At 63.6% G+C, this 9,857-nt stretch overlaps 1 protein-coding gene across 1 annotated transcript in view; it reads left to right on the top strand.

Annotated features, from left to right (window-relative positions):
• The first annotated feature begins 1,011 nt into the window (after positions 1-1,011).
• Wnt7a (Wnt family member 7A) overlaps positions 1,012-9,857 on the top strand; it is a 30,068-nt gene continuing 21,222 nt past the window's right edge. The window contains exons 1-2 of the mRNA XM_046458728.2: positions 1,012-1,220; positions 3,558-3,784. Of these exons, the coding sequence (XP_046314684.1) occupies positions 1,150-1,220; positions 3,558-3,784 (298 nt within the window). The 5' untranslated portion in view covers positions 1,012-1,149. The remainder of the gene's footprint in view (positions 1,221-3,557; positions 3,785-9,857) is intronic.

Below are 9,857 nucleotides of genomic sequence, written 5' to 3'. Positions count from 1 at the left end.
TCCAGGGGAGAAGGGACTTGCGGTGTCAGAGAGGGAGAGAGATTCATGCAGACAGTGGTGACAGCCATGTAGGGAGGTCATGCGACAGGGTGGGGGAAAGGGGGGTCTACGAGAGTCGGGGACACCTTTCTTGCAAACCGGCTCTGCCCCACCCTGGCTGGTGACTTTGGGGAAACACCTTCGCCTCCGTGGGCCTTGGGTTCCTTAGCCTGAAATTGGGTCCAATACCCCCAGCTCCCCTGATCGGGTGCATATCAAAGGCAGGGGTCAGCACCTCTCCAGTTCCGTCCCCTTGAACGAGGCCGGGATGCACCGCGCGCCGCCCCCGCCAGGTGTCGCCGCGAGAGCGCGCTGAGCCACCAAGGGGCGCCCCAGCCCTCGGGCAGCTCCCGCGCCCCACGACTGGGTTGGATGCGCGGCCACCCCATTCCGGTAGCGGGACCCCACGGGGGAGGGACTGTCCCACCCAGGCTCCCACCTGCCGCCCCTCTCAGGGTAGGAGAAGGGATGAGGGACTAGGTCCCTTCGGTCACCCCCGCTCCCCCGAAGCCGGGCCCCTCCATCCTGGCCCTGGGGAACCGAGGTGCGCCCCGACACCTCCAGCTCCCAGGCGACGGGGCAGCTGGACGAGGCTCCAGAGTTCCCCACCGGCTGGATCCTGGTCCCCTCCACCCGAGGACACCTGCGATCGGGCGACAGGTGGGGGACGATTGGGGTCCCGCAGCTGCCCACCCGCGCCCGGAGCCGAGAAGGAGCGCGCCCGGCGCAGGGGGCGCTGTCCCTCGGGCGCTCAGACGCGAGGCGGGCGGGGGAGGGGCCGGGAGGGACGGAGGGGGGAGGAGGGAGGGACCGGGCGGGCGACAGCAGCGTCCCCCCCCCCCCCGCACGGGCTGCACTTGCACCGCTCGCTCGCGCGCAGCCCGGCGCAGCCCCGCGCGGCGCTCGCTCCTCCTCCCTCCTGCGCGGCGCGGCTCCCGCGCTCCCGGCGACTCTCGGCCCCGAGCGCGCGGACGGGCGCCCAGACCGACGGCCCCGGGGACGCCTCGGCCCGCGCCACCCGGGCGGGCGGGCTATGCTGATTGTCCCGCCGGGGCCGGCCCGCGGGGATCTGCACTGCCCGGCCCGCGGCCCCGGCCACCAGCGGGGACTATGAACCGGAAAGCGCGGCGCTGCCTGGGCCACCTCTTTCTCAGCCTGGGCATGGTCTACCTCCGGATCGGGTAAGGGCCCTCGCGTCCCCTCCGCGCGCGCGTCCCGGCAAAGTTGGCGAGGCCAAGGACACCAACTTCCTGGGTCCCCCCGCGGGAGCCGGGTGGGCGCTGGGGGCCGGAGCCCGGGCGCGCACAAAGGCTCCCCGCAGGCGGACGCCCCCCGCGGGGGGCGCACCTCGCTCCACACGCGCGGGCCCGGGGACTGGGCATCCCGCGCCCATCTGGAAGCCCCCAGCCACAGAGAGCGCCGGCTGGGACCCTCCAGGCCATGGGGACAGCAGGTCCTGCAGGAACGCTGAGCCGGGATCGCATCGGCTCCGGTGGCGCAGGAGCAACTCCGCAAAGGAGGCGCGGGCACCGCGGCTCCCAGAGACAGGGCAGTCCCAGGTGGCAGAGGGGGCCGGTCCCTGCAAACAGGGGACAGGTGCCCGGAGGGAGGGAGGGAGGGACCTTCGCTGGTCAAAACATAAACCGACCGACGCTCAGAGCCCTGGCACCACCCAATGCCTAGGGACCCTCAGGTGCCCAGAGTTCTCCCCAAGTCTAGGGGACAGCGCCTCCGCCCCCCGACACACACACACACACAAAGGTAGGAGAGGGGGAGAGAGCAGCCGCAGGGACAGCCCCAAAGAGAAGCGGGACACCTCGGCCGCCCTCGGGCTGCACCCCAAAATTGTCTGCGAAGTGGGGTGCGCGCCTCTCTCGGTCTGGAAGCGCAGGAGGCGACGGGGGTCGCTCCTCGGGCTGCATTTGCAGGGCCCTTTGTACTTGGGGGATAATGCACGCGAGGCCCCAAGGGGGGTGGGTGGCGATGGCAGTACGGGCGGGCGCTGAAGGGCCACCTGCCCCTCTGTCCCCTGGCTGTGGACTCCCTTCCGCCTCTTTTTTTTTTGGGGGGGGGGGGCAGCGATGGGGCCTTGGCGAGGGGTGTGTGTGTGTGTGTGCGAGTGTGTGAGTGTGTCAGGTCCTTTGTGTTTTTGACACTGCCACCCCGGGTGCAGCCACCTCCCCATCCCCCGCGTCCCTGGAGTGGGGGGGGGGTGTTGGCCAGAGGACAGCCGCGGCGGCCAGCAGGTGCGCCGCGCAGAGTGGACCAGGCGGCCACCGGCCCCGACCGCGGGCGGAGAGGCGAGCGCGGGGGCCGAGCGCGCTGCGCTCTAAGTGCTATTGATTGGCCCGCGTCTGCATGGCTTTCCCCGCTCCCATCTGCGTCTTGGCTGGGCGACCCGCAGCCCCGCGCGCTCCTCCAGCATCCGGGAAGCCGGGCTGATGGGCCCCCCTGGCCGCCCGCGTGCGACATTATCTCCTTTTTAATTAGAATCGGGGCGGAGACACCCGGGAGGGGACACAGAAAGGGGAAATAGCAGAAAATAACCTCCCTGCAGCCCCGCCCGGTGGACACCCCCCCCACCCCGCCCCTGGCGCCTGTGGCCCATCGGCCCTGCGGGGACCCAGCCGTCGTCCCCCGGAGGGACCTGGGGAGCGAGCCAGGCAGGGCGCCGCCGGCCTTCCGCCCGAGGCTGGCCTCTGCAGCGCGGGAGAGGCCCAGGTTAAGAGGTGGGAGGGGCCGGGTGGCTTTGGGCAGGGCCCTGATGCGCCCTGGGTCTCTGTTTTCCATCTGTAAAAGGGACCCCCGGGGGTCAAAGTGACAACATCCCCGAGATGTGGCCCAGTGCCCCCGTGAAAGGGGGTTTCGACCCTGTTCCTGGGGAGGAGACTGGCGCATGGGTGGGATTCATTGATGGGCCTCATTCAGGATATCCCAGCTGCGCCAGCCTCTTGGAACAGCGATCAGGTCCCCAAATAACAAACAGAGGCCACATTTAGTGATTAGGCACCAGCCCCCACCTCTCCCTCCGCACCTTCTAAGCCCTTTCTGTTTTAGCACATTTGATGGTGACAGCAACCCTATCAGATTAGGACTAGTTGCCAACACCCTTTATTTAGCCATGGAAAAACTGAAGTACAGAGAGGGTGGGTAACTAGCTCAGAGTCACACAGAGAGCCAAAGAAGCCCACATGGCAATCCTAACCAGCTCAGGGACCCTGCGCGGTGCCTCTGAAGGTTTCTTTTTGGAGAGGGGTGGTACCCGGGGATTGAACTCAAGGGCACTAGACCACCGAGCCACATCCTCAGCCCTATTTTGTGTTATATTTAGAGACTGGGTCTCACTGAGGTGCTTAGGGCCTCGCTAAGTTGCCGAGGCTGTGATCCTCCTGCCTCAGCCTCCTGAGCCACTGGGATGACAGGTCTGAGCCACGGGTTCCCCGGGTCCCTCCAGCCACCTGCAGCACCTGCTAGCTCCCCTGGGTCTCAACCTCTGTCTCTCTGTGCCCCCTCTCCAGTGGCTTCTCCTCCGTGGTGGCTCTGGGCGCGAGCATCATCTGTAACAAGATCCCAGGCCTGGCCCCCAGACAGCGGGCGATCTGCCAGAGCCGGCCCGACGCCATCATCGTCATCGGAGAAGGCTCCCAAATGGGCCTAGACGAGTGTCAGTTTCAGTTCCGCAATGGCCGCTGGAACTGCTCAGCGCTGGGGGAGCGCACCGTCTTCGGGAAGGAGCTCAAAGTGGGTACGTGCTCACCCCAGCACCCCAGGCGGGGGTCTTCCAGGCTCGGAGGGACACGGGCGTGCTCTTGGGAGACTTCTAGAATGCCATGCGAGAATGCCCCTCAATAGGGGGGGACACCACTTGAACCCAGGAGTCGGGTTGGCAGGCTCAATTGCAAACCACCCAATCGGTCAGTGCAAATGTCCAGGGGTTAGTAAAAAAAAAGTGTTTGTGCTGTTGGAAACTGAAGCCCCCAACATTTGAAATGAGCGATTGCACCTCAAAATAGGGATTTCCTGCTTCTCTGAATAATTGGCCCATGGTCCCACCGGAGTGTGATGGAGCTGAGACTGCAGCTTGCAGCAGATGGACCCGGGCAGCCCCTTTGTTGCCACAATCCCCACCACTCCCTGTTGTGTCTGCGACGGATCCATCTGGTGCCTTACGATCCGGACTTTGCAAGCCCTGTGTTCTGGGGACGGGGTGTGTGCGGTGACGTGTGCCCGCCACACAGAGGCGTGCCGGCAGACGCAAGCCCAGAGTGTTGGTTGAGCCACACGTTTGACTTCTGAGGCAATCGTGAGAAGATTCTAGAAGGAAGGCAGTGGAGAACAATACTGGTCTCCAGGAGGCCCTGGCCCGTGGGGAATGGCCTCGCAGAGTATCTTTCCACCCGTGGGCACTTAGGCACCAAGAGTGCAGTAAACCCTTCTCTGCCCTGGGGACCCTCCCTGAGAGTCAGGGCAGGTCAGATTTGGGGGCTTGGGGTCCAGCCTTGAGCCCATCCACACACCTTTCTGAGATCTTGCTGGTCCAGAAAATTGAGCCCCGAATCCCCTGCCCTTCCTCTCCCTCTTCCTGACCTGAGGGCTCACCTTTGCAAGTGGAAAACTAGACCCCAGGGAGAGGCAAAGTCACACTCCTGTCATCCCTGTGGCTCAGGAGGCTGAGGCAGGAGGATCGCAAGTTGGGAGGCCAGCCTCAGCAAAAGCGAGGCGCTCAGCAACTCAGAGAGACCCTGTCTCTAAATAAAACAGAAAATAGGGCTGGTGAGGGGGCTCAGGGGTCAAGAGCCCCTGAGTTCAATCCCCAGTACTCCCCCCACCAAAAAAAAAAAAAAAGAGGTGCTCTAGCAGGGTAGGCAGGTAGAGGTGATCGGGGAGAATTCAGACCAAAAGAAGAGCCCCAGAAAACCCATGAGATAGCGATGCTCCGGGAACCTGGAAGGGAGTGGGGGCTGGAGCCAGCAGGCACGTGGGGTCTCTCCCAGGTGTTTGGCGGGAGGTGTTGGAGGATTTTGCGTGCGGGTTCGGATGCCAAAGTTTGGCCTGAACCATATGAAATTGCCGCTCTTCAGTGATAATTGACTTACCCAATCGGCAGCTTCATAGGATCCAGTCTAATTCTGGAAGGTGCATTGGTACAGAATCCATTCATTTGGTCACGCATTTACCAAATGTCTTCGGAGCGGCCACCGTGACTGGAGGCCACAAGATCTCCGCAAGGGTGTGCCGAGGAAAAGAATGAGGCCGGCTGGGCTGGGCAGGGAAGGCCCCTGGTGAGTCCTCCCAGGCAGGAGGGGATGGGGGCTTGCTACATCGGGACTCTGGTCCTCTCGGGGTGGCCTCTTGGAGATACACAGCCACCCAGGGCCGCTCTCTGACGGTGGGGACCAAGGGTGGTGGCGTTGGACTTCTGGAGCCTGGGCACTCTCTGAACCACAGGGCATTGGCTTGTCTTTGAAAAGCCTTCCCAGAAGCTCCACCCCCATACCATCTGCCTACATCTCATTGGCCAGATCCAGTCACATGGCCATGCCTAGTTACAAGGGCTGCTGGGAAATGTAGTTTTCTTTGTAGAGCCACCATGACAAGGGCTTGGGCTCTCAGAGCAAGGGGGAAGGGGAGAGGGACGTGGGGTGGGCGGCTGGCCCTCAGGTTCTTCGCCCTGCCCTCCTCCCCACCCGACCCTCCACCATGGCCCTCAGTTTGGGCCTGCTCCTTGGTTCATCTTCCTTCTGGGGTCTCCTGCCTAGATCAAGGCCCCCAGCAACAGCAGGTCCGGTCCCCCTTGGACACTGGTCCCCAAGCCCCACTCAGGCCACCTCCGCCAAAAGAGGGACTTTATAAATGCCCAAGAACTGGAAAGCCAGGGCGCGGGGCTGGCCTTCAGGATGGCCTGGACCAGAGGGAGCATGGCCTTCAGCTCCCCCAGAGCCACGTCTTGGGACAGCAGAGTGACCTTCGCCAGCCCAGGGCCACAATGCCAGCAGCAGCTGCAGAGGTCCGGAGACTCGCTCCGGTGGCCAGCAGGGCCCGTGCGTCCATCCCAAGTCAGCCTCCGAGGCCACAGGCCACATGCTGGTGTTGGCCACGCCTGTTGGCCGCACCCTGATGGTCTCTCGGGGACAGACTGGCTGGCTGTGCCCAAGCCCCTCAGCCTGGGACATCAACGGGGGCCACTGGTCCCTCACCCCCGAGGCTGCAAGTTCAAGGTCACCGTGCAGCAGGGCTGGTTTCCCTGCGGCTGGCATAAGGCTGCTATGTCCTCGGTGTCCTCACAGAGTCTGCCCTCAATGAGTGCCCTGGATCTCTAGTGTCCTTGTCCCCTTTAGCTTAAGAACAATCGATGGCCTCAGGTGCCACCCTAATGGCCCCATTTTAACTTAACCGGGTCTTCAAAGACCTTCTCTCCAATTGCAGTCGCATTTGGGGATCCCGGGGGTGGGGGTGGGGGTCCAACCTTCAACATGTGAATTCCGGGGGGGGGGTGCGTGTAACTCAGTCCATGGCCACAAGTGACCAGACGGCAGTAGGGTCCAGCACGGTGCGGGCCGGGGGGAGGGGGGGGGAATCTCACAGGTGACACGACCAAGATGGGCAGTGGTCTGGCCAGTGGGTCTTGAAAAGTGGAAAGAAACTTGGTGATCAGTCAGTGGGACCACAGGCAGAGAGAACAGAGAGGTGGGGAGGGGGTCTGCAGGAGGCGGGGCTATGGCAGGAGGCGGGGCTATGGCAGGAGGCGGGGCTATGGCAGGAGGCGGGGCTATGGCAGGAGGCGGGGCTATGGCAGGAGGCGGTGTTCGGCTGACATGGTAGGCTAGCTACAGGGGTCTTGGATACTGGGGACTTAACCCAGGAGCACTCGGCCACTGAGCCCCGTCCCCAGCCCTATTTTGTGTTTTATTTAGAGACAGGGTCTCGCTGAGCTGCTTAGGGCCTCGCTAAGTGCCTGAGGCTGGCCTCCAATTTGTGATCCTCCTGCCTCGGCCTCCCGAGCCACTGGGATGACAGGCGTGGGCCCCTGCGCCCGGCTCTGTGCTGTGTCTTGGTTGTGCCCTTGGGAATATTGTCCATCTCTCTGGCCAGAAGGAAGCTCCCCAGGGAGCAGAGGCCTCTGACACAGTGCCTGGGATGTGGAGGGGTCAGAGAGGACAGTGGGCTTCATGGACATTGCCCCCCCCCATGGTTCTGAAGCCGGCCCCTCCCCCAGCTCCTCTCTGGAGCAGGGTGGGGACAAGGGGCACCTGGGAGAGGCACCCGGGTGGTGGCGGGTCCCTGTCCCCGCCCACATCATGCAGATCTCTACTCAGAGGGCTCCTCCTCCAGGAAGGCGTCCTCGACCATCCCTCCCAAGACAGCCCCCCACGAGCCCCACAGGGCACCCCTGCTGCGCTCTCCTCAGTCCTCTCCACTTACACTGGGGACCTGACTTAACCTTTGTCACATGTGTCCAACGTGAGGCTTCTGCCCACCCCAAGGCTCCTGATCACTTCCTGGCACGCAGTAGGTGCTCCTGGTCTCTCCCTGGCACGCAGTAGGTGCTCCTGGTCTCTCCCTGGCACGCAGTAGGTGCTCCTGGTGTCTCCCTGGCACGCAGTAGGTGCTCTTGGTCTCTTCCTGGCACGCAGTAGGTGCTCCTGGTCTCTTCCTGGCACGCAGTAGGTGCTCCTGGTCTCTTCCTGGCACGCAGTAGGTGCTCCTGGTTTCTTCCTGGCACGCAGTAGGTGCTCCTGATCTCTTCCTGGCACGCAGTAGGTGCTCCTGGTCTCTCCCTGGCACACAGTAGGTGCTCCTGATCTCTTCCTGGTACACAGTAGGTGCTCCTGGCCTGTCCTTGGCTGGCACATAGTAGGTGCTCCTGATCTCTTCCTGGCATGCAGTGAGTGCTCCTGGTCTCTCCCTGGAACACAGTGGGTGCTCATGGTGTCTTCCTGGCACACAGTAGGTACTCACGGAACACTGATGAGTGCTCAGCCAGGCAGGCCAGTTCCTGTCCCCACTGTGTCCCGGTGCTCTGAGACCTGGCAGGCGGAACCTGGTCTCGTTATCTTAGCACCTCGCGATCCTCCTGCCTCAGCCTCCTCAGCCTCAACCCTGGCGGGGCAAAGTCCTCTTGAAGACTGATTTGACCAGGGGACGAGGGGCCACCGAGGCCCAGAGGGAGCTCACGTGGCCGAGGTCCAGCTGCACTGGGGGGGACCAGATGTGAACCCCCATTACCCACCTCCAGGGCCTGCGTGTGGCCATCTGGGGCTCCCTGACCCTTCCCAGTGGAGAGGACAGGAAGGACATTCCCAGGTGGACCCAGCCGCATGGGGAAGGGAAGGGCAGGCTGGGGTGGGCGCTGCCCATGGGTGGACAGGCCACCGTGTGCCCTGGCCCAGCCACCCAGGAGAGGCCGGGGACAGAGGTGGGCGGGAACGGGGTGGGGACCTGCCCACGCCCCTCCCCCGCCGCAGCCCAGACACCCGTCATTTTCCGGCCGGGGACTCCCTGGTCCCCCTGCACAGGAACAGCCCCACGTGGCTGCTGGCCCAGAGGGGCGGTGAGTGGCCAGGCCATGGGCCATTTTTCCATCTGTTTTCTGGACTGTCACGGAGGCCATCCGCTGTGACCCGGAGGACGCCCGCCCTGACCCTGGGCTGGGAACAGCAGAGAGACGAAGAGAAGGACCTGGGGGTGTCCGGGGTTCCCAGCCAGACCCCGTGGACACGCCCAGAGTGTCCCCACAAGCCGGCTGGCCGTGTCCTGCTGGGGACTGCGAGGTCACAGATGGGCAGCTGAGACTCAGGAGGCTGTGGCCTTGCTCGGGGTCACCCAACGGGGACAGCAGACTAGACAGCGAGCTCCGTCTCATCCCAGGCCTCAGCTGACGTCCCCCTGTCCCCTGGGCTGGCCTTTCCCTGGAGATATAGGTAGGTTGAGAATGAGGGACGGGGCTGGGCACGGTGGCACCTGCCTGTCATCCCAGCAGCTCAGGAGGCTGAGGCCGGAGGATCGCAAGTTGGAGGCCAGCCTCAGCCACTCAGCGAGACCCTGTCTCTAAATAAAATATAGCAAGGGCTGGGGACGGGGCTCAGGGGGTGAAGACCCCCCGGGGTTCCATCCCTGGCACCAAAGTAAATAGTAACAAGAGGTGGCCCTGCTTTATGCCATGTCCCCGTCACCAGGCCTGTCAGCGATGAAGCAGGACATCTTGGGGCCACTCTCCTAAGAGGCCAAGAAGATGGCACTCAGGAAATGACCCAGGTGGCCCCAAGAGCTGTGCAATACCGTCAGGTCCCCGGAGCCCTCTGGAATGGGTGGGGACAGTAGGTGACCTCCAGGGACATCACCTCCCAGTGTCCTGACTTCTACCAGGGACCTCCCAGGACGTGGGCCTTGGAGGGCGGGACCTGAGGGGGGACCCTGCCGACTTGGGGCCTGAACCCCATCTCGTTCACCTTCTAGACAGGGGACCCCAGCACATGGGTTTTCTCCTCGGAGCCTGTGACTGTAGGGTCCTGGACAGCGGAACCTGCCTCGGGGACTGTCACGGAGCCCCGCGGAGGGCTGTGCATGCATTTGGTGCCTAATGGATGCCCAACACCTGGGACCTCCCCTCCACCCCCACCCCGACTCCCCACGACCCTCCAGGCCTCCGGTCACCCCTTGCAGGATGGGCAGGGGCTGGAGTTGTTTAGCACAGACTGGTCAGAGCTTCTCTGACCCTCAGTTTCTTCATCTGCAAGACGGTGACGCTGGTGTATCCAAGAGCAAGTGAGAGTGATTCAGGAAGGACCGGCTGGGCCTCTGCTGGGGTTTTTTGTGGG

This window comes from Marmota monax, unplaced genomic scaffold (assembly GCF_021218885.2).
Source record: "Marmota monax isolate L192 unplaced genomic scaffold, Marmota_monax_Labrador192_F-V1.1 WCK01_AAM20220418_F8-fsc00370, whole genome shotgun sequence".
Taxonomy (NCBI): domain Eukaryota; kingdom Metazoa; phylum Chordata; class Mammalia; order Rodentia; family Sciuridae; genus Marmota; species Marmota monax.
This window is presented reverse-complemented; position numbering and strand designations above follow the sequence as displayed.